General features: G+C 42.1%; 2 protein-coding genes across 5 annotated transcripts in view; one reads left to right on the top strand and one right to left on the bottom strand.

The window, feature by feature from the left end:
• The window catches only part of LOC143482832 (teashirt homolog 1-B-like), a 48,190-nt gene extending 43,159 nt beyond the window's left edge, over positions 1 to 5,031 (bottom strand). Inside the window, exons 1-2 of one of the 4 annotated variants that reach the window (XM_076981383.1) lie at positions 4,954 to 5,031; positions 3,645 to 3,731 (exon numbers count right to left, since the gene is read on the bottom strand). In XM_076981383.1, coding sequence (XP_076837498.1) covers positions 3,645 to 3,684 — 40 coding nt within the window. In that variant the 5' untranslated portion in view covers positions 3,685 to 3,731; positions 4,954 to 5,031. Of the gene's footprint in view, positions 1 to 1,665; positions 2,883 to 3,644; positions 4,915 to 4,953 lie in introns of those variants that run through there. The other 3 variants (XM_076981382.1, XM_076981384.1, XR_013122303.1) reach the window with 3 other exon arrangements.
• Positions 5,022 to 7,928, top strand: LOC143482834 (prostaglandin reductase 3-like). The gene is made up of 2 exons (XM_076981387.1): positions 5,022 to 5,428; positions 6,785 to 7,928. The coding sequence occupies exons 1-2, from the start codon at positions 5,115 to 5,117 to the stop codon at positions 7,707 to 7,709; spliced, it is 1,239 nt and encodes a 412-aa protein (XP_076837502.1). The 5' UTR covers positions 5,022 to 5,114; the 3' UTR covers positions 7,710 to 7,928.
• The last annotated feature ends 18,926 nt before the right edge of the window (positions 7,929 to 26,854 follow it).

The raw sequence follows: 26,854 nt of genomic DNA, 5'->3' as shown, positions 1-26,854 counted from the left end.
TTTGTGTAACCGATAGACCTGCAATTCATTTTTCAACTATCTGCACTCTACAAATACACACTGACAACACATACTAACTACACACATTGAATGCACACACTTACTACACAGACTACACACACAATACACACACTGAATACATGCACCCTGCATATAGTGATGATTGTCACATAACGCTAGCTGACACAATAATGTCACTATGTTTTTGTAACTGTGATTTAGCTACTTCAGAGATATAATTCTTAAGATATTTTGTCTACTGTGTGTGTTTTGTACACACACACACACACACACACACACACACACACACACGAAACAAAAGATTTTGTCAGGTTAGAGAGTATAAAGAATACATGCTGTATTATTTTAGGAGAAAATTATATTTAATATCACACATACAGCACACATACTCACACATATACAGTATTCAATTATATGATTAATGAGCACAATAATCTTGCACAAATGCACTGGTGCCCAACAGCTGCAGGAGCAGTGGGAGAGTCTGTATCCTCTTAAAGAACAGAGCACTTCAAAAGAAGAGTGAGGACCAGAGAGAAGAGTCTCAAGAGCATGAGTGCAGGCTCACATCCACCAGCCCCTTCACACATGCTATTTACTGTTGTAGTCAACCAGGCAGAGTGCAGTGGGGTCGGATTCAGACTGAGTTAATCAAGGTAAATACAGGAAATCAAACTTTGGCTTTGCTTTTCTGTAGGTAAAATGTGTGAATTAAAAGGCATGCACACCACTAACAGTACAAAAGCACTTAACAGACAACTATATGAGATTTCAGCAGCTGGGGTCAAACAAAGATATGAGTACTGTTATCAACGCCTAGCAAAGCCATGCACTAACACCCACACTATACTGAAAGATCACCAAGATCCCAGCTGGAATCAGGAGTCAACTCCTCCATGACATCCAACATTTATTCATTTATTTCACACATATAAGAATTCAATTATAAATTAAAATTAAACATTTATTTCTGATTCTGCTTCCATATAAAAAGAAAATATTTTGCAGTCAAATTCTATACTAAGTGCAATACTACAAAACAAAGATGATATACACAAAATGTGCTTAGGAAATCTTACTGAAGAATACTTAAGCAAAAAATGGAAATGTGTGGAAGGAAAAGTGTTTTATTTGCGTGAGTAGCCGACCATGAGGAACCCTTCTGCTATTCCCACTGCACACAGAGGACATGGTGAGGTCAGAAACTGTCTCAGTTACATCATTAGGCAGCTAGTAAAGTTCATTTGTCACTACAGACTACATGGGCTGAAGATAAAGGTGGGGTGATATGAACCTGATTACATCAAGCACCTGTCAGGGTACAAATGCACTCAATTTGTCAACATTAATTGTTAAGGTCTGTCACAAGTCCATGAACCTAAAAGATAATTAAGTGCATCTAATGAAGAAATGTGTTTCTTTATGTCTCCACAACCATCCCACAATAATCATCTACAGAAAACAGGGAAACTGGGGGATCCACATTAAATAAAGAGAAGCCTAATATGACCGCCCGCACCTGCCCAATCCGACCACACACACACACACACACACACACACACACACACACACACACACACACACACACACACACACACAGTAGTTCCTAACCTCCCTGACTCCCTTTAGCATAGATAAAAATCACCAATCTAGATGTGTAAACATATAAAACCACGACAATGCTGCTACAACTAATAATAATCAGAGTATAACTATAAGAGAAATAAACAACAAATAAAAATTCAATCTGAAAATGTTAATTATTTTTTTATTCTCATGGGTACAAAATTGAATTATTTAAAATGATTTATGCTTTACATTGTGCATACAAAAGAAAAGCAATTGTAAAAATGTTTACATTGAAATTAGTGCATTAAGAATTACCCTCATTTTGCAGACTAACAATTCTTGCAGTAAGTGAATTTTGTGCTGTGTTTTCACTACGAGAGAGACTGTTTGTAAGTGAGCTGTCTCACCTGCCACCTTCTGACAATGTGCAGTTGGATCAATATGAACATGTGGACTTACACAGTAACCCGCCACTTTCACTCATCAGTCTGGCCGTTATCTTGCAGGGATTGTTGTGTAATAAGCCCCACCCACCCCCTCGCTGGACCATCAGTGATTGGTCAAAACATGTTTGTCCTGTATCCAAATCCCACTGCAACATCTCTATAAATATATTTATAGGTGTAAATGTATTTTGTTCAGTCTGATTCAGAGCCAGAGTGGCTAATCGGGAGATTCGGGAGGATTCCCGATGGGCCGGCTCATGTCAGTCTCTAGTTTGGGCCGATTGGGAGGGAAAAATAATTTTGGGCCGGATTTGGGCATGAAACTCCCGGGCTGAAAAAGTGTCCCACTCCGGCCCTGGTCTGATTGTTAGTTCCTAAGTTCATTCAGCAGAGGTAGAAATCGGTGCACATGCATGTTTACATTTGTTAGACGAGGATGAAAGTGTCCAAGTCTAGAATACAAATCAAATGTGATTGTGCCAACGGTAGAGTCTGTAATCAAGTGTGATTGGGCTGACAGTAGTGTCTGTAATCAAGTGTGATTGGGCTGACAGTAGTGTCTGTAATCAAGTGTGATTGGGCTGTCAGTAGTGTCTGTAATCAAGTGTGATTGGGCTGACGGTAGTGTCTGTAATCAAGTGTGATTGGGCTGACGGTAGTGTCTGTAATCAAGTGTGATTGGGCTGACGGTAGTGTCTGTAATCAAGTGTGATTGGGCTGACAGTAGTGTCTGTAATAAAGTGTGATTGGGCTGACAGTAGTGTCTGTAATCAAGTGTGTTACAGACCCAGACAGACCGAGCATGGTTTCTTAAGTTGGAATATAGATGACCAAATGTGAATGGACCTGAAAAAGCAGAGGAAACAGTCTGTGTGTTAAAGCGTAGTTGGAGGTTAGAGGGTTATTATCCTTCACACTACTGCTAAAGCCTATTAGGGCAATCTCACGGTTTCTCTCTTACACACACACACACACACACACACACACACACACACACACACACACACACACACACACTCGAGGTGAGTATTCCTTTTACTGAAGATTTTCTTTTATGGGGGCAGAGAATTGTCCTTTGAGTGGCTGAAGCTGTCAGGTGCATGACCGTATCCGAACAGAGATTTATTAATGTTTATTACGGATGAATAGATCAAAGGCCGCCACGTGACAGGCGATCAATCTCGTATCAAATCAAGAATGGCAATCCTCTAATAAAACAAGAAAAAGAGAAGCAGTTCACACTGGCTCCATTTCGTCCCGTCTTTCCACGTAAATAATTCAGTCTTTCTCAGTCTCACTTCGCTTGGGCCTCACGTTTAACGTTAAAGAGGAGTTCGGCAAATATGGAGGAGTTTTGCCATATGAGGTTCACACACACCAGCGTCCTACAACCCAAACTGGACGGTGAGAAGTGTGTGTGTGTCTGAACTGTTCGTCTGGGTCATAGTGACACAGTGCAACTCTCATGGTCCACTTTGCTCAACTGCTCACGCAAGTTTTCTGCTGCTTACTTGAATACGACACGGGAAATAAAGATGTAAAGCTTATATTGTCCCAAAACAAGTTAGAAGTGGTGGTGAAACATCGCGCTGAAGCCGCAGATCTTACCTGCAGATCGCCTCGGTTCTTGCTGCTTTCTCCTCGGCATGGTCACTCACCCTCCCCGCCGCTCTTCTCATGCAGGAATGACATCAACTGTCAACCGAATAAAGAAATAAATATCCTGAAACTGAAGTTTATGGACGAGCACTGTTCTTTTCTCGCTGATCGACCTTATTTCTTGGGTTTATCGGTCATCCAAACTTGACCACCGCGACGAATTATTAACACGTGCGTACCTACAAATCCTAAACAATCCAGAAAATATGAAGGAAAATATGAAGAGAGAAAATTAAAAATGAATTTCGCCAACTCATCAGAGGCCGACTGGTCATCTTCTGGTGGAAGCGGGTTCACTCACTGCCTTTTAGCATCGAGAAAAGATTATAATCTCCACGTTATTGTGCTACGACTTGAAAATCAACATTATAAAATAAGTTATTCCAAAACTGAAAAATAACTTTTACTGTTTTGTAGTTACGTGTCCTCTTAAAAAAAACTCTAAAAGTGAGAGAGCAGTGTGGTAGAAGTACACGGGCGGTGTGGTGGAGGTCAGGCCGTCAGCAGCGCCTCACACCCGCCGACACGTCGCTCCTCTCCCGCTCGGCTCCTCTCACGCTGCCGCTGAGGAACCGTCCACATGTGAGGGCGTGAAGACGGAGGACCACGCGTGATACCACCGCATATGAGAAAGAAACGAGACGCATACATCCACCCTCCGATGTGGAGACGGGCTAATTCCTGGTGAAACTCCTGATGGAGCGGCGGTGTGGACGCGCTTCAGACGGAGCGGTTCTCCTCTCACTCCTCCCTCTCTCCCTCACTCCTCCTCAGTCTCTCCTCCTCACTCTCTCCTAAACCTCCTGTCAAGCTTCTCATTCTTCTGTTTCCTACATCATGGTCACAGAAGGTCCTACATAAACACACGGACATCTATTTTCGGTTACTATATTTTCTTGTCAACAAACATGGGTTAATATTTCAGCAGCAGAACTCTAGAAACACTCATGTAGGTTATTCCCATGACCTGTTTGGTAAATATGCTACATTTGAATAAAGTCCATTTGAGGATGTTTAATAAGTTAAAGCATTTTATAATCTGATTTACGTGTAGTGGCGCTAAACGTCCCTGGTGCAGTGAGGAGGCTCGTTTATCTGGAGCCTCATGAAGCGCAGCAGCGTTTAGGAGAGTCGCCGGTAACGGACACGGTCTCGGTCTCGGTCCGTTTATTCTCATCTTTTCAGCGGCGTTATTGCAACACCACTACGCTAAAGCGAGATCGGGTTTGAATCTCAGGATTGATTGGTTACTCCTTACCAGAATGGAAACCACCAAGTTGACAGGAAGAGGAGGAACCGCGCCGCCGTACATCAACACAGGTCGGGCTGTTCCGTTTGAGCTCCGGTTTATTAGTCGGGCGGGTTAAACTGGCAGGACCGAGCACGTTTCCACTGACATTTGCTTTTAACACTGGGCGAATGGCGGCAGTCACAATGGGGCTAACAGGCCAAAAGTGTTCACGGTGGTTTGGATCAGTGTTGGGCGCGATGTGCGGCTCGGTGCTGCGGGGCTTTCAGCGTCGCGCTCCTCCCGGGACTCGTCTGATACCGAAGCGCTGTATTATTGATATGTCGTACTCCACGCACTTTATGGACTTTAAAGGGTCGTCAATACCGAGTTCTATGAAAAAGCTGGTTGTAACGAAAATAAGCCACAATTTTAGAGATGCGGTTTCCTTAAACACCGTCCCTGTCCCGACACCCGGCGACCGCGACTTGCTTATTAGAAATCGGTAAGTTGGTACGACGCGGCGCCTGTAAAGTTCAGCCCCGTTGCCAAAGGACTTTATGGTCGCAGCTAAGCAGCTCAAAGCTTGCTGTGCTCTTTCAACCCTCGAAGGAATTTAGACTATTAACATATATTATAGCTGCGTTTTTGGGACAGCACATTTCCTCCGAAAAGGCAAGATCTACACATGTCTATCCAACCATGTGTTAGCTTCATATATTTAGACCCCGGACAAAAAGGTGACCTGATTTGTATGGTGTGGCATTCTAAACTAGTCAAACAGAGATTTAATTAATTTCTAACAACTTAGTAATTGTACCAGTCTGGCATGGGATAGGACAACATGTGAAGGTGTCCATTAGCAGACTAATTTTCCTATTGGTAAAACCCTTTAAATGTTTATATACCGTAGATCTGTTATACTTTCATTGTATATTGTAATTGTATATGTCTGATAGTAATCTAACCAATTATTACAAATTGTATATAGACAATCATTTGATGATGTAGAGCTCCTTTATACTATTGAGATTAACTGTAAGTTTGGTAAAGCCTTAGTGTGTAAACAAGAAAAAGAAACCTGTTTGTGTATTACTGGTTTACTAGTTTACTGGAATATTATAATGTTGCCATCATTTTCCCTGGGGATGGTGAACCTTCTCTGTGAAATGACGGCATGGCTTCAGGTTTGCATCTGAACCAAGCAACAGCGCTTAACGTTTGTGAAGACCGAGAGCATCTTCAAAATCAGGAGCTTTTCTGCTTGTTTGCAGTGAAAATCTGCAGCACTGTCGCTTTGATAAGGGCCTCCATGTTAACACACTTGCTCTGCTGGTGAATTTCAGTCACAAGGATAACAAAGCCACATTATATCAGAATAATCATTTAGATCTCCATCACCTTTTATAACAACCTTCTCGCCAAATACATTTAATATTATGAATATTATATTGTAAAATCAATTTTGTCTCAAAAGTTTGATGTGTAACTGAACAAAATGTCTGATTATTAGATGTCTTTGTTTTAGAGAACACACAGCATCAGCATTAGTATATCTGGAGAAAACTGATTTAGAAAAAAAATTTTAATGTATTTTTAATCTTATCTGTCAACATATTAGTATCTAGTGTTTTAACATTGAAGTTTGTACTTTCATGAAATAGAAATAAAGTAGACATTACTACTATTTCTCATGTAGGGTTAATACTGTATTTTATAATTGTTATATTATGCACCTTGCGGCAAACTAATGATGTGAATTAAAATGTGTGGAGATTTGATATAGTTCAGAACAATTCATATAAAGGTTATAATTGCACATGCTTCCTAATGTAACTCATGTTTGTCTTTTTATTTTTAGATATGTGGGCATAAATGCATCTGATATCAACTACTCAGCAGCACGCTATGACCCCTCCGTGACCCCACCCTTTGATGTAGGGTTTGAGGGTGTTGGGACGGTTGTTGGCTTGGGTCTGAGTGCCAGTGCTCGGTACACTGTTGGCGATTCTGTGGCTTACGTCAGCAATGGCGCCTTCGCTGAGTATGTTGTAGTTCCCAGCAAAACAGCCGTCCGGGTGCCGGCGGCTCAGCCAGAACTGTTGGCACTGATGGTGAGTGGAGCGACCGCCCACATCGCCCTGCGGCACCTCGGGGAGCTCGTCTGTGGGGAAACTGTGTTGGTAACGGCTGCAGCTGGGGGAACCGGTCAGTTTGCTGTGCAGTTTGCCAAAATGGCCGGCTGCCATGTGTTGGGGACCTGCTCCTCAAATGAGAAGGCGAGATTTCTGAGGACCATTGGCTGTGATCGACCAATCAACTACAAGACTGAAAACCTGGCTAGCGTATTACGCGAGGAGTACCCTAATGGGGTGGATGTGATTTATGAGTCAGTAGGAGGTAGCATGTTCGACCTGGCAGTGAATAGTCTGGCCACTAAGGGTAGACTGCTGGTGATTGGTTTCATCTCCGGCTATCAGAGTGCCAGTGGCCTACAGTCTGTGAGAGGGGCCACTCTACCAGCCAAACTGCTTCAGAAATCAGCCAGTGTGCGTGGATTTTTCCTGCCTCACTTCTTGTCACACTACAGTGAGTCTTTGCAGAGTATGCTGCAGCTGCTGGCTGTGGGGAAACTGGTGTGTGAGGTGGATGTGGGGGACCAAGACAGTGGAGGTCGTTTTATGGGGCTGGAGTCCATTTACAGGGCAGTTGACTACATGTACAGTGGCAGCAACCTGGGCAAGGTAATTGTGGATTTGGCCCCACCCACAAACAGCCAGTTATGAGCCAAACTAGAGACTCACAATAATTAATTAATTTACTAAGAACACTGAGTTTTCATATATATTTTGAAAAATGATTTGCACTACAGTGAATCATCAACACCATTAAAATGAACTAATGAAGACAATCAATCCATGGGTTTCTTTGATGTTTTAGGATAAAGTGTCATTTCAGGATGTTTCAGTTATTATGCATGAATGAATAAATAATATTTGCATTTGCATTGTGGCTGATTATTTTTAATAAAAAAGAAGAGTTGAAGAGATTTGTTTGAATTCGCTTTTTCCTACTCTGGAAATTGCGATTCCATATTTGTCTAGACACATGCAGCTATGGACCAGGTCCACCTGGCCGTGCTGCGCAGTGAAGGTGAAAGGTCATTTCCTGCTCAGTGAAGGTGAAAGGTCATTTCCTGCTCAGTGAAGGTGAAAGGCCACTTCCTGCTCCAGGTGTCTGCTTGGTGCACGTCACTGTGGGAACGGCTGTGCAGGTGTGACCCCAGCAGGCAGCTGAACAACAGACACCCAGCACTCGACAAAAAGGCACTGAAGCTGGACTCCATCATCAGGTTAATGATCTGTCTGTAATAGTGTGAAAGACAATGCCTGCAATAGCATAGTAAATCTTTTAGGTCACTAAATACACTTGTTTCAATATAGTTCTACAAAAGTTTTCAGAACCTGTTAATGTTTTTACATTTGTGCCATTTGAAAATCTTTTACAATGTTACAAGGCAAAAGTCTAATAAAAGGTCTCAAACACATTAATGAAAGCTTCCCTGCCACTATGTGTCTCTTCAATTAGCTCACAAGACGCTGCATTGGCCTTATGGGACACCACAAGTTCAGTTCTTGCTGCAAATATTCTATAGTGGTGTGTAGGGCCAATCCAGCTCTAGCAGGATCAGTAGTAGTAGTGTTATTCAGCACTTCGGTACAGATACAATTATATTTTTTCTTGAAACATTTTTCAGAACTTGCATAAATTTGCAATTAGAACTTAAATATCTGAAACAATGTGAATACAACTTATCCTCTTTTTTTTTTAGTTTAGAGTTTATTTCAGTTTTTAGAGAAACATGTACATATACATATATATAAACACATGTACCCAAATGCATTTACATAAAAAAGAAAGAAAAATAAAGTAAAATAATAATATTTATTAAATAATAATGGTTATAATGGTAATTACAATAACCGAAAAAGGTATAGTTTGAAGCATTAGCTTATATTGACTACCGTTTTAGATCAAATATATATATATATATTTCCAATTATGTTATTAATAATACACTTTACTTATCTACAGAACAATCATACATTACTATTAAAAATCAATATCAAGTTATACATATATACAATTATTTACCTTTATTATAAGTATCTATTACCTTATTTTTAAGCATGTTTTAAAATTTGACAAATGAACTGCACATTCTTATGTCCTTGTCACAACTGTTCCACAAGTTTACACCTTTGACAGATATACATCTACTTTTTGCATTAGTTCTTACTCTTATTTTTATAAGAGGAGTTGTAGCTCCTTGTCCTCATACCTGTTCCTCTAAGTTCATATGTAGTCGCTTTAGTTTCAAACAATTTCTGAATTGTCACGGTGAGGCGGCCCTCTACCGGTTGCCTCCGTCCACAGCGGCTGTTGTTGTTGTTTTGTTGCGTTGTGTGCGTCCCTCAGGTGGGCGGAGCCCGTGATCCATCTCACCTGAGGGTCGTTTGTTTGCCTATATATGTCTTGTATTTGTACCAGTTGACCGCTGGTCATTATATGCTTGATTCGGATCTACTCACGGGTTTTTGGTTTGCGCATTCTTCATTAAACCATCCTTTTTCCCTGAGACTTGGCGTGATCGCTTCCTTTTTATTTCGCACTCCCTGCCCGTCACAGAATGACCAGCCACCCTTCGGAAGCCGCCGAGTCTCTTTTTCTTTCTCCTTCGTTTGCGGTCATGTCTCGTGGTAAGTGTTCGTCTGCGTGGTGTTTTGTGTGGAGAGCTCCGCCGTGTTGTGTGTGTGTGTGTGTGTGTAGCACGGCAAGGACTGGGCAGTCTGCCCTGGGAAGGCTCTTCATGTCCGTTGTCTGTCTGAAGAGTTTCGCCGTGCGATTGTGTTGTGTGTGGCACGGCGAGGACAAGGGCGTTTTCCCTGGGAAAACTCTTCTTGTTGTGTGAGTGTAAAGTGTGTACATGTAAACGGGCGTCTGGGTCAGTGTGTGTGCTCGTGGTGTTGAGTGTTTAATGTTTTGTGTGTGACGCGGATGCCGCTCCTCACTGTCGCCTCGCTCCCCGTTTTGTCTTGTGTTTCATGTGGGGAGCGACTGCGAACACGAGCGGCGTTTGAACCGAGCGCGCATGTGTGGGTCTTGTCCGTTCGTTGTTTGTACACCGTTCTGTTTGTTTAGTATTTGCATGTGTGTTTTGTCCTCGCGTGCATGTGACATGTTGCGTGTAATTCCACGCATGCTCCTCCCCTTAAATGTGTGTTTGGGGGGGGGGACCGGCTGTGGTCCGTCGGAGGGCGTCGGTGGGGCGCGTTTGTGTTGTATGTTGGTGTGTGGTTGGGTGTGTGTGTGTGTTTTCTGTGCAGGTGCTTCCCCCTGGCGGTGTCGTGGTGTTCCTGGACCTTGTGGGGGTCTCCACCTGGCAGGAGCCCCCTTATGTTGTGGGGTGACCGGAGCCCGGTCATAAAGATCCCCTCCCTAGAGGGCTGGGGCCCCCGGGTGTTTGGGGACCATGGGGCTCCGGTCTGAGAAGCTCCTGCTGATGATGGAGATCCTCCCTCCTGCCTGGGGTGACCAGGAGGCCCTTGGGGCTGCTCCCCCCTGGGTTGGGTGGAGGAGTCCACCTTGCGATGAGAGGCCCCGGGAGGGGTTGGCTCCCCAGGAGGCTGGGGTGACCCCTAGCAGAAGGCAGGGGTCAGCTCTGGGAGGAGGTAGGTCCAGGAGGTGAAGTAGCCACACCTTGGAGAGGTAGCCTGCACACACACACATACACGAGGGACGAGAAAGGAGCCGTAGCTCCTCGTCCTCACACCTGTGGGGCTCACTGGTTGAAGGCCGGTTATATGTAATTCAGTTACAGTTACTTCTGGAAAAATTATTAAGAATTACAATTTTACTTACATTTTAAAAATATAAACAAAAACCTTTGCAAAATATTGAATGATATTTTTATTGCTTTGCGCCCTATATCGCCGTTAAAATATCTGCATATTTTCCATTAAGTGCATACACCCCCGCCTCCCACTGAAAAATGGTTTGATCCAGCGACCGTAGCCGGCTGGTACCCGCCCAACAGCGGGAAATACAGTGGTGGATAGTTAAAGTAAATACAGAAATCTGGAACGCAGAAAAGAAAGGAAAAACATTTACCTGATGAATTTTAAGGTTTGAAAAGTGCTGAAATTTAGGCTAAAGTACTTAAAAATGCTTGAAATTGTAACTACTTCGTTTCACAACAAATATCTATCTGACTGAACAGTTCTCTTGTATTACGTTAACAAATACGAGCCTCTTGTAATTCCAGGACGAAACATGAGAGAACGTGAAGACGTTAAGATTGGGCGTTTTGAAAATAAACAACCATTAAATAATGTGATTAAAAGCGAATAATTTTGAATTTCGAATATTGTTATGACCTTGTCTTTTTGTGTTCGGGAGAAGTTACAGGGAGTCCAGTCCATGTTCCACTCCAGGAATCCCCCGAAGTCTCCGCCCTCGGCTTCCTAGTATATAAGGAGGAAATGAGAGGATCCCTGTTTGCGATTCAGCCTTGCTGACCTTGTTAGAGATTGTGAACTTTGAGATATTGATATACTGTGTATGACCTTGTGATTTGGATTTTCGTGCTCTTTTGATATAACTGTATAGAGTTATGTATATAGATATATGTATATTGGTGGTTTGTGTGTGCACACGGTGAGTAGGAAGTGGCTGCCATTTTGTTTGGGTTGTGGGTTTGTATCTGTTTGTATATAGGGAGTCAGAGTAGTGTTGTCTTTTGTTTAACCCTGTTAGTATAGTTATGTCTGTTTCTTTCTAGTATGGTTTTTGTTAATTGTTTTGGCCTGGGTCACTTCTGATGTTTGTACCTGTGTGCACTTTGTCCTGTAAATATATTCTGTTTGTGAACATTTGTAAATACACCAATACTTTACATTTTCTTGAATCACTGTGTCATCCATATTCCACCCCTTCACACCCCTGTTACGGCCTAGAGCCGTGCCTGGGCACGAGTCAAAACACAAGCAGGATAAACTGCAGGAGAATCACTTGCCATGGATCTAGATATGCTCTCTGAAGGGCAATCAACCACTATGGGCAAAGGAAATATACTGCTACCTGCGATATCATTCCCGAGAATGAACGAAACACCACTCACCGGTAGGCCTGTGTTGAAAAAATCGATTTTCCGATTCAGAATCGATTCGCGTATGATGATCTGATTATCGATTCGTACGTCCAAAGATCGATTTTTTTAGTGAACTTTTACCCCCGCCTAGTCACTGAATTCACGCAGGCGTGCTCGGTCTAGCTAACTGTAAAACAACATGGCGTCGGACAGTGACGGTAACGACAGTCAAATCGGCAATCTAAAAACAGAAGGACAGTTTATCCAGTGTCAGTGACTATTTACAGTTAGTCCATGTCACTGACAGTTTACCCAGTGTTTTTACAGTTTTAAAAAGTTTAAAATGTTCTTGTAACGTTGGGCGCAAGGCGATGGACGAGACAGAATCCTTTGCACTTTCCAAATCGTTACGTTTATTACATTTACTGCACATAAAACACATTTACATAGAACATGTGTGACTCAAACAAAGAGCACAGGACGCTGCGCGAACGCACATTAAGTAGACAAACCACACAAACCCCACGTGATGACGAGACGAGCCACAGGTGAGGATTATCACAAGACGCACCCGCACCCACGGAGATACACAGACGCAGACGAGTACACGCAGACAACGTTAACACACGCCCAACAGGGAGGGGTCGGGGACCGTAACGTGAGAGTTCTGTTCTTATAATCTCACTTTAAAGAAAAATACACGTTTACATTTTATACTTTCAGTTTATTAAGTGTGAGCACTTTTAAAATAAAAATGCATTTGGTAGCAACAGCTTTTGGGTGACTTCTTAATTATTTCAATCATAATAATAATGCACTGGTTAGTGTCCCAGTAGGAGTCCACTGTTGCAGATATAGACACCTCAAAGATGTCCTCTGTTTATTGTCCTGGATTACCTTTCTTGAAGGTAGATTTATGATTACCCTTTTCACCAGTCTTCCAGCCATCAATAACTACCAACTACCAGTAACTTTTTGCTGATTAATATTGATATAATACTAGTTTTAACATGTTGCTTCTGTACATAATCAGGAAACAGCTCAAATAAATACATTTTTAATAACACTAAACCCCGAATTGGATCGAATCGGATCGAATCGATTAAATCGGATTAAATCGAAATAAATCGATTCTTAATCTTCAGAATCGGAATCGGATCGATTCTTGGAATTTGATTCGATACCCAGCCCTACTCACCGGTAAGGCAGGACTAACAGCTACACGTATCATGCCAGCGATACCATCCATGTGGAGGTAAATGTTGTGTAAAGGAAGCCTACGAACTCCTAATTCAATGCCTTGAACTAAGACATCTTGGCCACTGTATGTGTCCTCTGACAAGGGCAATACTGTATCCAACAGAAGGGACACTGCAGCACCAGTATCATGCAGACCTGTGATGGTTTTGCGTGCTGGATCAGACTCACATAGTGAAACTGTACCATCAAATAAAAAAGGCTCAAATACAGAGTCAGCACTGGAAGAAGGGACTTTAATATTTGTGCAATGTACCTTTTTAGCTGAACGTGCATTTTTCTTCTTAAGAGCTGGACAGTTCGCTATAATGTGTCCTTGCACATGGCAATAGAAACATTCACGCGAGTCCGGAGAGGCAGGTGCTTCGGTAGCTACAGGACTCACCGAAGTCCTTGAGCGGAGTGAGTGAGAAGTAGACTCACTGCAGAGAACAGGTGTCGTAAAGACAGTTCTATGAGTTAACACAAACTCATCAGCACAGATGGCAGCATTCGACAACGTACTAACTTTATGCTCATTCAAATACATCACAACACTATCTGGCAAACAATTTTTTAACTCTTCAATCAGAACTAGCTCCTTGAGCTGTTGCAGGGAAGCAGGCCCTTTGACAGTCTCGCTGGGGCCCGGGACAAGAAAGATTCATGTGCCCCCCCCCCTACGCGAAATTGACGTAATCGCAGTGGCTCCGCCCGTGCGCGAGGGCCTCGCGCGCTGTCGGTTCGCGAGGTCGTGCACCTCTCGAATTTTGTAACTTCGCGCGCGCCGCGCTTCAGCGCGATGGACAAAGTCATGTTTGCAGGGTTCATACACCTTTATAAGGTGGAATTCAAGCACTTGTACGTCATTTTCAAGGTCCATTTCAATATTTTCCAGTACGTTAAACTTAATTAAGGTAAATATTTATACATATATTCGAAATGATTCAAAATAATTCGCTTTTTATCACATTATTTAATAGTTGTTTATTTTCAAAACGCCCAATCTTGTCTTCACGAGAACTGTTCAGTCAGACAGCTATTTGTTGTGAAACGAAGTAGTTACAATTTCAAGCATTTTCAAGTACTTTACCCTAAATTCCAGCACTTTTCAAACATGGAACACAATGCAACTTTAAAATTCGTCAGGTAAATGTTTTTCCTTTCTTTTCTGCGCTCCAGATTTCAGTATTTACTTTAACTATCCACCACTGTATTTCTCGCTGTTGGGCGGATACCGGCCGGCTACAGTCGGTGCTGGATCAAACCATTTTCCAGTGGGAGGCGGGGGTGTATGCACTTAATGGAAAATATGCAGATAGGTAAAAAACATATATATTTGAGCCATTGAGCTTATTATGAGTACATAATTTTATATTAATGAAAGATTTCAAGATTATTTAAAAATTATAGACTTTAAATAAAAAATAAATTGCTGGGCTCTTTGATGGGCCCCCCTGGCCCTAGGGCCCGGGACAACAGACCCGGTTGTCCCCCCCTGTCGACGGGGCTGCCCACAGCAACCCCGCACATCAAAATATGACACTCAAAAAGGGGATAAAAGACAAGCTAGAACACCCGAGTGGTCCACTCCTTGGCCACAAAATAACAAAAATAACAAAAAACCAATAAACAACCTCGTAGTAAGCAACCCGTGATATATTAGTATAATGTTAGCCGATCACATCCAAGCATCCAGATCCCAACATAGAGAGCAATTAAACAAACAACAGGTGACTCAGCACTACACTAACTGTCTACTTTCTCGCAATTATAAAACAAATAAAATAGTTTTAATTTAAAAGGGGAGAAAACAATGGCCCGCAAGCACCAAGCGACGCGCTCCCACCCAAGAGAGCACGCCGCTGCCGACGCCAACACAGCAAAGTCCCGCAACCGAAGTGCTCCAACTGCAAGCCAGACAATGTTACTAATTACTAACAGACCATGCTTCCACGCGGTCAAGAACCATCAGCTACTAGTGATAAAACCCACAACCTACCAGTTGATTCAGTTACACTTATTCTTCCGTCGCCCTTCGGTAGCCAATCCAGTCAGCAAACCAGCACGAACCAACTCTTTCCACAGCGACAATGCCACACCAAACCAGCATTCTTCTGCCTTAGCCCAAGTGGATCTAATCCACTATCCCTATTGCAATAGGGAGTAAATGTTGTATGGTTTCCTCTATTTAGTAGTCCATTTAAATTATCTATTTACCTATTTATTCAGGGTTGCCAACTTTTCAAGATCGCTTGGAGTGAGATTTGAACCTGGAGGTGGTGGCGAACAATAATTGTTGACGGGGGCGGGGTTTGCGAACGTAAGTTGTTACCGGGTGGCCTGTAAAATGGACACAAATTAAGTATTATATCGAGATCGATCGCCAGTGGTTGGCGCCAGAGTGAGTTAGTATTATGGATCAGAGATAAATAAACTAGATTTTTTTTTCGGTGTGAGAAATCGGATGTGTGGCATGTGAGCGTGTGAAGACGGTCAAATGTGTGTGTCTCACGCTCAATGCGTGAGTTGGCAACCCTGATTTATTTATTTATGGGTATTATGCTTCTTATAAAACCCCTGGTTTTAATACTTCAAGCAATGATTTTATTTCTCTTACTCTATGTGGTATGAAATAGTTTGGGCAGGAATGATCCCTCTCAAGATTTTGTATGCCCCGCCCCCTGAAACACAGGTGTTGGGACAGAGAATGCACAATGATCCCTCTCACTTTCTTGAAATGATCCCTCGAAGTGCAACAGCTCGGTGGCAGAAATGGACATTCCCTCTCTTAAAAGACAATGAAAAATCACTTGGAGTGGATGGGCTGGTGCTAGAAATGTTAAACTTGTTGGAAATACATGTATGAACCCATCGTTGTGAAACAATAAAACACTGAAGAAAAAAAAAACAGTTTATCCCCGCTTTCATGTAGTGTACCGGGATACTGCTTTTCACGATCTTTTTGCCGTTATTTTCGTCGCTCATGCTGCTTTCAGTCTGCTCCTCTTGAACGTATATACGGAAGTAAGACGGGAGTTTGTCGATGTCACATCAAGATGACATCAGTGATTGGTCAAATTTGCGGGAAAGTTGCGGTGATTGGCTGAAGTTGCAACACCGCCCTGAATTCACGGGGTTTGCTTGAAGTTGCAAATCGCAACATCGCGACTTTCTGGAGGGTCTGAGCAGCAACAACATTATGGACTTTCAGCCATACCACATATGTAACAGATTATTCAAAGGTCAAAGTAAACAGATAAGTCTTTAGTCGAGTTTTAAACATTGAGACCATGTCTGAGTCCCGAATAGAGGCAGGAAGATTATTCCACAGGTGTGGAGCTTTAAATGAAAAGGCTCTTCCTCCTGCTGTGATCTTTTTGATCCTAGGAACAGTTAATAACCCTGCATCCTGCAAGCGAAGTGAACGTGCAGGGTTGTAATGTTCAATAAATTCACTAAGATACTCTGCACCTAAGCCATGCAGTGTTTTATATGTTAATACAAGTATTTTATAGTTAATACGGAACCTAATTGGCAGCCAGTGTAATGACGATAGTACAGGACTAATGTGATCCAACTTTTTAGTTTTCATTAATTCTTCCCTTAACCTAGGATATGTGCCCAAACAATTAAAATGCGCTTTAATTAGACCCTTGATTAAAAAACATAATCTCGATCCACAGATTCTAGCCAACTACAGACCAATTTCTAATCTCCCATTTATCTTTAAAATTCTAGAAAAAGCAGTTTCCAATCAGTTAAACCATTATCTCCAATCAAATAGTATCCATGAAAAGTTCATAATGATTTAGACTGAACCACAGCACTGAAACAGCTTTAATCAGGGTAGTGAATGATTTACTAATATCGTCTGATAATGGGCTCGTCTCGTTCCTTACACTGTTAGATCTTAGTGCAAATTTTGATACTGTAGACCACAACATTTTGCTGGATCGATTAGAAAACACGGTAGGTATTAAAGGAGTTGCACTCTCCTGGTTTAGATCTTATTTGACCGACCGCTTCCAATGTGTAAGTGTTAATAATAAAACCTCTAAATCTGTGCAGGTTAAATATGGTGTCCCACAAGGGACAGTCCTAGGACCACTTCTATTTACACTTTACATGTTACCCTTAGGCGAGATTATGCATAAGCATGACATCAGTTTCCACTCCTACGCAGACGACACCCAACTGTATTTATCGGCAAAACCCTGATTTAGGTGTAAACAGTAAAATCGAGAAGTGTGTAGAAGAGATAAAACATTGGATGGCGTGTAACTTTCTAGCACTAAATCCGGATAAAACAGAGCTAATAATAGTTGGGTCTAGGGCAGCGAGAGACAAGATACGTAATGTAGCATTGAATTTACATTCTTTTACTATAACCCCCAGTGCAGATGTAAAGAACTTAGGCGTCACAATAGATCCAGATCTCTCGTTCGATACACACATTAATAATATAACTAGGGTAGCGTTCTTTCACTTACGCAACATTGCTAAAATTAGAAACATATTAAATACTAGTGATGCGGAAAAACTAATCCATGCATTCATATCCTCTCGTCTAGATTATTGCAACAGTCTTCTAGCTGGATGTTCTGGTAAATCAATAAACAAACTCCAGCTGGTTTACAACGCAACAGCACGAGTTTTAATCATATTAGGTAAGGGCCCTGCAATAGCTGGGAATAGGTCTTTATCATATCAAACCAACTCTTTTAATTCCCATTCCACTCTATTCAGAAGTTGTTCTAAACTTTGTCCAGAGCAATATAAATTGGTATCCACAAATAAACAGTGTTGGGAACATTACTTTAAAAAAGTAATTAGTTATAGTTACTCACTACTTGTTCAAAAAAGTAACTGAGTTAGTAACTGAATTACTCTATAATAAAAGTAACTCGTTATCAGGGAAAGTAACTATTTGCGTTACAGTAAAAAAAAAGTTATATGCCAATGAATAAGGATTTTTTTGAAAAAGCAGTTTTCACAGTCAGCTGAAATGAGTAGATCAGAAAGGTGTTTAACTTTTGATATTTATTGCACATCCACAGACTGGTGCAGGATAAAATCCTTTAAAATCCCAAATCTTTGTAAAAAAAAAAAAAAGAAGCAAAAGTAAACAGTTACACTATATAAAGTGCATTTACATCTATCAAATTAAATTAAATTCTCTCAACCTGAGACAACTGGTTTGTTCCCAACAGAAGTAAACTTAACAATAAAACCTCTATTCTTATTAAATAAATCAAATACCCAATCTGGTAGACATTCAGGAACTTGTACTTTCTTAAATAATGTTTATATCGCCACCTTGAAAATGCTAATTTTTCTTTGGCTTGCTCCTGACTCGCCATTTCGGCCTCTTCTCCGTTTGTGTCCGTGTTGTGTCACTGGCACGCGTGTAAAAACACAGTGTCTAATTGGCTACCATAACGCTGCCTTGGCCAATCGCTTACTGACTTGTTAAGTTAAACAGGTGTTACACCGAGAACTGTGACCTATCGAGATCTGTTACTCCTCACTAGCCTGGGCAGCGGTCCGCTCGCATTACTGTTAGTATATCAATATATAGTAACGCACCGCTTTTAATGACCAGTAACGTCAACAGCGTTGTAACGACAGGAAAAGTAATTAATTATATTATCCCGTTACTGACAAAATGACGCAGTTACCTAACGCCGTTATTCGCAACACTGCAAATAAGACACAGTTCATGAATTCAAATAGGCCTACTTTACAGATGTCATTTATGTACAATATAAACAATTTTGGTCCTAGTTCTGATCCTTGCGGAACCCCACATGTGATCTTGAATAGATCAGATTGAATATTGTTTATTTGTACATATTAATGTATATCTTCTAGGTAACTTTTGAGCCATGAATATGCTAATCCTCTAATCCCATATCTCTCCAGTTTATTCATGACTAAGTCATGATCTATAGTGTTAAAAGCCTTCCTTAGGTCTATAAACACCCCAACAGTATACTCCCTATTATCTATTGCAGTGGAAAACTCCTCTACCAGTTGCATCACTGCCATCAATGTCAACCTATTTGCTCTAAATCCGTATTGATTATCACTTAGTAATCTGTGTTTATTCATAAAATTATCAAGTCTGACTACAAATAGTTTTCTAAAATCTTTGAGAACCGAGTGAGCAAAGAAAAATGCCTATAGTTGGAGAGCTTGTGTCTGTCTCCATTTTTATATATAGGAATGATTTTAGCTGTTTTCATTTTATTGGGAAAAATACCTGTCTTAAAAGATTGGTTGCAAATATGTGTAATTGGTTTTACTGTGCATTATATAGTATTCTATAGTATAATGACATCAATTTCAGTCCATTCAGTGGATTTTTTGTTTTCGAATTTATTTACAATATCCAAACTTTCCTTTTCCTCAGTTCCCCTAACAAAGACGGAATGAGAGGTTTTGTTGATATCTTCACCTATTTCTTCTGTATTTCCCATAGAGAATGAATTGCGGAACATTCCGTAAGGGAGATCCCCACAGGCTCACACAACACACGCACGGAACCTCTTCTCTCCCTCACTCCCTGCAGCAGTATTAACTGTATAACTCAGGGGTCGGCAACCTTTGAGACATGGAGTGCCAATTTTAACAATGAGTGTGCCGTGCCAAGTAGTGAGTGAGCGAACGCAAGTTGTTGAGCGGGGGGGGGGGGGTTGTGGCGAACGTAAGTTGTTGAGCGGAGGGGGTGGCAAATGTAAGGAGTGGGGTGGGTGGGGTTGGGGTAGTGAATGTAAGCGGGGGTGTAAATGGACACAATTATATTGCAATTATTTTATATCGCGATCGATCACCAAGTATAAAGACCTCCACTTAGCAGAGCGTTGAGGAGCAATTTCGATGGGAGGATCGTGCTCTCTGTCTGAGATTTTTTATTACTAATTTTTTTTGCTGATGCTGGTCCAGCGTGTTGCGTGCCATTGATTATGCCTGCCATAGGTTGCCGACTCCTGGTATAACTGAACAACCACTCAATTTTAACTAACCCACAACCAATTACCCCTCAACAGTAATTGCCCCATAACAGTAATTACCCCACCACAGGTAAATACCCCCTCAACAAAAAATCCACATCTAAACAAGCTTTTAACATAAATTACACAGTAATCTTAATAGCCATCAACAACAATAACCCCAACAGGTCAATAACCCCTCAATGTCAACTACCCCACAGCCAATTACCCCTCAGCAGTAATTGCCCCAAACAGCTAAATTACCTCTTAACGTCAAGAACCCCATTAAACTAATAGCCTTCAACAATATCAAATACATCTGCATTAACTACCCCAATGCCAATAGCCCCTCAACAGTAATTACCCCACCACAGGTAAATACCCCTCAACAAAATTTCCACATCTAAACAAGCTTTTAACAGGAACTAGTAATCTTAATAGCCATCAACAACAATAACCCCAACAGGTCAATAACCTCTCAATGTCAACTACCCCACAGCCAATTACCCCTCAGCAGTAATTACCCTAAACACCTAAACTACCCCTTAACTGCAACATAATTTAATGATGATAACATTAAAACAACCTTTAACATTAGGTCAAATTCAAAATTCAGCGTTTCAGCTGCTTTACAAGCCAACTTTGTTCACAAACTTTGCCTATCTAGTTATATTTAATCTCCACTTCTTTTGTTCTTAATTTAAAAATTTTCTTATATAGTAAATTTTTCTTTCTACATGCTTTAGCAATCTCCTTCGTGATCCATGGTTCGTTTGCATTTTTAGTCCTTTATGTTAGTATATTTAATGGACAGTTTTTTTCATATAACATAATGAATGTAGACAAAAATGCCTGATATGCTTTGTTTGGATCATGATTTGCATATACCTCTGTCCAGTTTTGTTGCATTAAGTCCATTTTAAGGGCCGTGATAGTGTGACGCTGTGGCGCTGGAGGAAGGACGAGACACGAGTCCGGTCTTCAGAGACAAACAACACTTTTAATGGCACGAAGTAGCGCTTACAGCACACGTAGAACATAAACACAAACGTGAACGACTCTAACAAAGACAAGCACGGGACACTGCGCGAACGCACATTAAATAGACAAACCACATAATCCCCGCGTGATGACGAGACGAGCCACAGGTGATTCTGATTAATACACGGACACAACCACAACCACGAAGATACACAGACGCAGACGACTGGACGTAGACAACATGAACACACGCCCAGAGGGAGGGGTCAGGGCCTGCACCGTGACAGAGCCCCTCACCAATGGCACTACCCATCCCGGGGTGCCAACAGAACTGAATGCCCCAAACACACGCCGATGGGCGGATCCGGAGCCTTCAGTCCTGTGTCAGGGAGATGACCGCCCTCGGTGGGGAATCCGCCATGAACAGCCTAGAACACCCTCCCTGGGAAGACAGGGGAAAACACGTTAGACACAAAACATGGAACATTCACGAAAACACAAACAGGAACATTTAGGAACAGAAGCACAAAAGGGAATAGGGGATTCGGGAGCAACACGGGGACAGATACAAACACTGGAACAAGAAAACATGAAAACTGAGCCAGGCTTCGCGCCTGTAAGAGCTGCAGTGGGCGGTCTCTCTTGCGCTCCTGCCGCAAACCCTCCACTGGGAGCAGCACGACTGGCGGATGCCCCTGCAGTCCTCTTGGTAGGCATGCGACCGGTCTCTTCGCGCGCCCTCAGGGTGTGCGCGGTCGGATACGCCTACCGACGCTCGCTTTCTGGTCTCCGCGCGCCCCACAGAGGGACTTCACCACCGCATGGTGGAGACTCCTCTGGTCTGGCTGCGGGTGAGGGTTCCTCAGTCTCCATCCCCTCCTCCGAACCACCCTGACTCCATTCCATGGGTTCCTCTGGGGTGCAGCACCGGGAGTCCATCTCGCTCCCCTCGGAGTGAGAGGGATGACCGCTCTCCTTCCGCCCTCCTTTCTCCCTCACAGTTCCTCCAGAACTCTCCAAGGCAGGCAGGCTCACCTCCTCCTCCTCAGTGTATTCGGACGGCGGAGGACTCGCTTCATCCTCACGATAAGCCGGACGGTTGGAGCACTCGGACGGCGGGGGGCTTGCTTCCTCCCCATAGTACTCCGTAGGAGCCAAATACAGCGAGGGGAAGGGCTGACCTCTTCTTCACCCTCGCCGTAGTACTCGGTAGGTGCCGAGTACACAGACGGTGGTGGACTGTCCTCTTCCGACTCTTCCCCCTCAAACTCCTTCTCGGGGGGTTTTGGAGTCATCCCCGCCGAGCAGAACTCAAAGGACCCGACCATCACTGGGGAGGGGTCTCTGGTAGGAGAGGGGTGTCTCTTTCTCCAAACCCGCACTAAATAAAGGCTAGAAAATTCGATCATATTAGTCCCACTCTCGCGGCATTATACTGGCTTCCGATTAAATATCGAATTGAATTTAAAATTCTGTTAACCTATAAGGCGTTAAATGGTCTTGCCCCACAATATCTGAGTGAACTCATTGCTCACTACAACCCATCTCGCCCTTTGCGGTCCCAAAATGCTGGATTTCTCCTAGTTCCAAAAATTTGTAAGACTACAGCCGAAGGCAGAACTTTCTCTTTTAAAGCCCCTCAATTATGGAATAGCCTTCCAGCTCCAATCCGAGATTCTGACACAGTTCCAATCTTTAAATCTAGACTTAAGACTCACCAATTTAATAAAGCCTTCAGCTAATATTCCCCTTGTGTAAGGTGTAGGGGCTCGGGGGCCCCCAGACATTGAGATTTCTGGTAATCTGAGATGTTGATACTGTCATCCAGCTGTGTCATGGCACCACTCTAGTTGTGACAACGACTTGACTGGAAAGCAATGTCTCAGTGACCCTCATGACTGTGGTCACCCTTGAAACCCTCCCTTTAGTTATGCTGCTATAGATTAGCCTGCCGGATTACATGCTAAACACTGGCACATGAGCTATGTACGTTTAAATTGATGTCTAATTCAATTGTAATTGATGTTTAAATTGATGTCCACACACTCAACCTGTATTGTCTATCTTTTTGTATGCTTCTACGTAAGATGATTGCATGCAAGCACCTACAAGCACCTAGGAGATGGCCGGTGTATGTACTAATGCCGGGGTTGGATGTGTCATTTCCACAAGAGGACATGCTGATGCTAGCTCCTACCTTAGGCTCACCATCTGCACCGAAGGGACTGTGACTACTTGACACTTTTTGTCCACAAATACAGACTTGTGCTAACGGGCCGCCCAATGAAGGATGGGTTCCCTTTTGAGTCTTGGTCCTCCCGAGGTTTCTTCCTATTCTTCCTAACTCCCATCATAGGGAGTTTTTCCTTGCCACTGTCGCCTCTGGCTTGCTCATTAGGGATCTGGACCCATACGATTGTAAAGCTGCTTTGTGACAACGTGTTGTAAAAAGCGCTATATAAATAAATTAGACTTTTGACTCTATCGAGCCCTAAAAGTGAACACCTTGACTGAGCTGAGTTGTTTTATGTTGTACATGGAACGCCTGTCCTTTCAACTATTATAGTTCATGACTACATCTCCCTTTCTGTTTCCTTCTTTCCCCATCACAGCTGCTATGATGACCAAGGATGTGGCAGTGTCAGTGAGACACAGGGGGAGGTGGCATCGCTCATCGGGTTGTGATAGGAGCCTCCTGGTGACAGTGGTCATCAGCAGAGCAAAGCAAAAGAACCCATAACCATTACATGACAGATGGCCAGGAGGACGACCAGAGACAGGAGGGAGAGGTGAGAGAGGAGAAGAGAGGAAGACTGGGAAAAAAGGTAGAAAGAGACATGAAAGTGGGGGAAGTGTGTGTGTGTGTGTGTGTGTGTGTGTGTGTGTGTGTGTGTGTGTCTGTTAGGACACTGAGAAAAGAGTGTTTTTATGATGTAGACAAATAGAGGTCATGTGCACACCCAGAGCCCAGACAAACAAACACAATAAATGCTCCAGATCTCAAAACAAAGCAGCCAACATAATGACTGCTCCAGATCTCATAGTAAACCAGCCAATATTATAAACGCTCCAGATCTCAGCACACTGAGACAGACAAACCCACACTACATCTGCTCCAGGTATCACTGTTACACATACAATTGGGCTTTCAGTCAACCAGTTCAGAACTTGAAATTACCTGAAAATTGAGATACACTGCTGGTTTCATATTTCTTAAAAACCCATATTGCCAAAAGTATTCACTCACTGATCCAAATTATTGGAATTAGGTGTTCCAATCACTTCCATGGCAACCTAGGCATGCAGAATGTTTTTTACAAACATTTGTGAAAGAATGGGTCGCTCTTAGGAGCTCATTGAATTCCAGCATGGAGCTGTGATACGATGCCACCTGTGCAACAAATCCAGTTGTTTCCTTGCTCCTAAATATTCCACAGTCAACTGCCAGCTGTATTATGAGAAAATGGAAGTGTTTGGGAACGACAGCAACTCAGCCATGAAGTGGTAGACCACGTAAACTGATGGAGCGGGGTCAGCGGATGCTGAAGCACATAATGTGAAGAGGTCACCAACTTTCTGCAGAGCCAATCACTACCAGTGTTGGAAACGTTACTTTAAAAAAGTAATTAGTTATAGTTACTCACTACTTGTTCAAAAAAGTAACAGTAAGTAACTGAATTACTCTATAATAAAAGTAACTCGTTACCAGGGAAAGTAACTATTTGCGTTACAGTAAAAAAAAAGTTATATGCCAATGAATAAGGATTTTTTTGAAAAAGCAGTTTTCACAGTCAGTTGATATGAGTAGATCAGAAAGGTATTTAACGTTTGATATTTATTGCACATCCACAGACCAGTGCAGGATAAAATCCTTTAAAATCCCAAATCTTTGTAAAAAATAAAAGCAAACGTAAACAGTTACACTATATAAAGTGCATTTACATCTAACAAATTAAATTAAATTCTCTCAACTTAACAATAAAACCTGTATTCTTAATTAAATAAATCAAATACCCAGTCTGGTAGACATTCGGGAACTTCAGGTATTTTCTTAACTAATGTTTATATCGCCACCTTGATAATGCTAATTTTTCCTCGGCTTGCTCCTGACTTGCCATTTCGGCCTCTTCTCCGTTTGTGTCGTGTCACTGGAGTGCTGCGGCACGCGTGTAAAAACACTGGATCTGATTGGCTACCATAACGCTGCCTTAGCCAATCGCTTACTGACTTGTTAAGTTAAACAGGTGTTACACCGAGAACTGTGACCTATCGAGATCTGTTACTCCTCACTAGCCTGGGCAGTAGTGATGGGCAAATGAAGCCTCTTGAAGCAATGAAGCTTTCCAACCCTTTGCTTTGCAAAAAGGTTCATTACTCGAGGCTTCATTCATCACTCACTAGTGACATCTGCTGGTGAAACTGTAACAGCCTCGTCATTCAGTTGGATCATACTTTCAAAAATTTGTAAATGCAATATTGTCACAAAGTTTCCATCAAACTCATGTTTAGTAACAGGAGAATCAATTAAATCATACTTAATTGTCATGTTTTAATTATTAAAATGATTTGTAGCCAATCTAATCCTTGACCATTAGTGGTTGTGTTGGGTTTTCTTGTATGTCATGAACGTATTTGACAATGAAGATATGTTGTACTTTACTATATTGGGAATTGAGTGGTTGTTGAGGCAGACTGAATATTTTGAGTTAGAAACTGATTTAAAAAAAAACAAAAATTTGTAAATGCAATATTGTCACAAAGTTTCCATCAAACTCATGTTTAGTAACAGGAGAATCAATTAAATCATACTTAATTGTCATGTTTTAATTATTAAAATGATTTGTAGCCAATCTAATCCTTGACCATTAGTGGTTGTGTTGGGTTTTCTTGTATGTCATGAACGTATTTGACAATGAAGATATGTTGTACTTTACTATATTGGGAATTGAGTGGTTGTTGAGGCAGACTGAATATTTTGAGTTAGAAACTGATTAAAAAAAAAACAAAATGTGTTTTAAATAATTACTTCTTGGGGGTTCTAGATCTGGTTTGGTAGTCATGGCCTGGTGGTTAGGGAAGGGAAGTAGTTATGGAACTGGTCTTGTAACCGGAGGGTCGTGGGTTCGATTCCCAGACCAGAGGCCATGACTGAGGCGCCCCTTAACCCTCAATTGTTCACTTATATAAAAATGAGATAAAATGTAAGTCGCTCTGGATAAGGGCGTCTGCCAAATGTAAAATGTTTTTAACATTACAAATAAGGTTTGCCTCTTCCAATGGTTTTTAGTCTGTTTTTGATGTGTGAATCTGATGTACATCCTGATCAAACAAAAAGAATTTAGAACGTTCCAGATTTTAAATTTAACCACCTTCTACAACATGAAGCAACAGGGTTCATAGCGCTTTTATTTTGAAAAACGATACGCAAAATGAAGCAATGACGTGGCCGATGTACTGCGAGGCCTCGTTTGTTGCTGATCACGTGATTTTGCTCAATCTAACACAAGCTCCGAAGCGGGGCTTCATCGGACACGCCCCTTTTTACTCGGTACACGCTTCGAAGCGTAGC

The sequence above is a fragment of the Brachyhypopomus gauderio genome, chromosome 19 (assembly GCF_052324685.1).
Source record: "Brachyhypopomus gauderio isolate BG-103 chromosome 19, BGAUD_0.2, whole genome shotgun sequence".
In the NCBI taxonomy this organism is placed as follows: Eukaryota; Metazoa; Chordata; class Actinopteri; order Gymnotiformes; family Hypopomidae; genus Brachyhypopomus; species Brachyhypopomus gauderio.
This window is presented reverse-complemented; position numbering and strand designations above follow the sequence as displayed.

Excerpts from the sequence above, each read along its gene's own strand:
- LOC143482834 (XM_076981387.1), top strand. The coding sequence starts at position 5,115 with ATGGCGGCAGTCACAATGGGGCTAACAGGCCAAAAGTGTTCACGGTGG. Across the intron at positions 5,429-6,784 it reads GACTTGCTTATTAGAAATCG|ATATGTGGGCATAAATGCAT; the intron begins GTAAGTTGGTAC and ends TTTTATTTTTAG.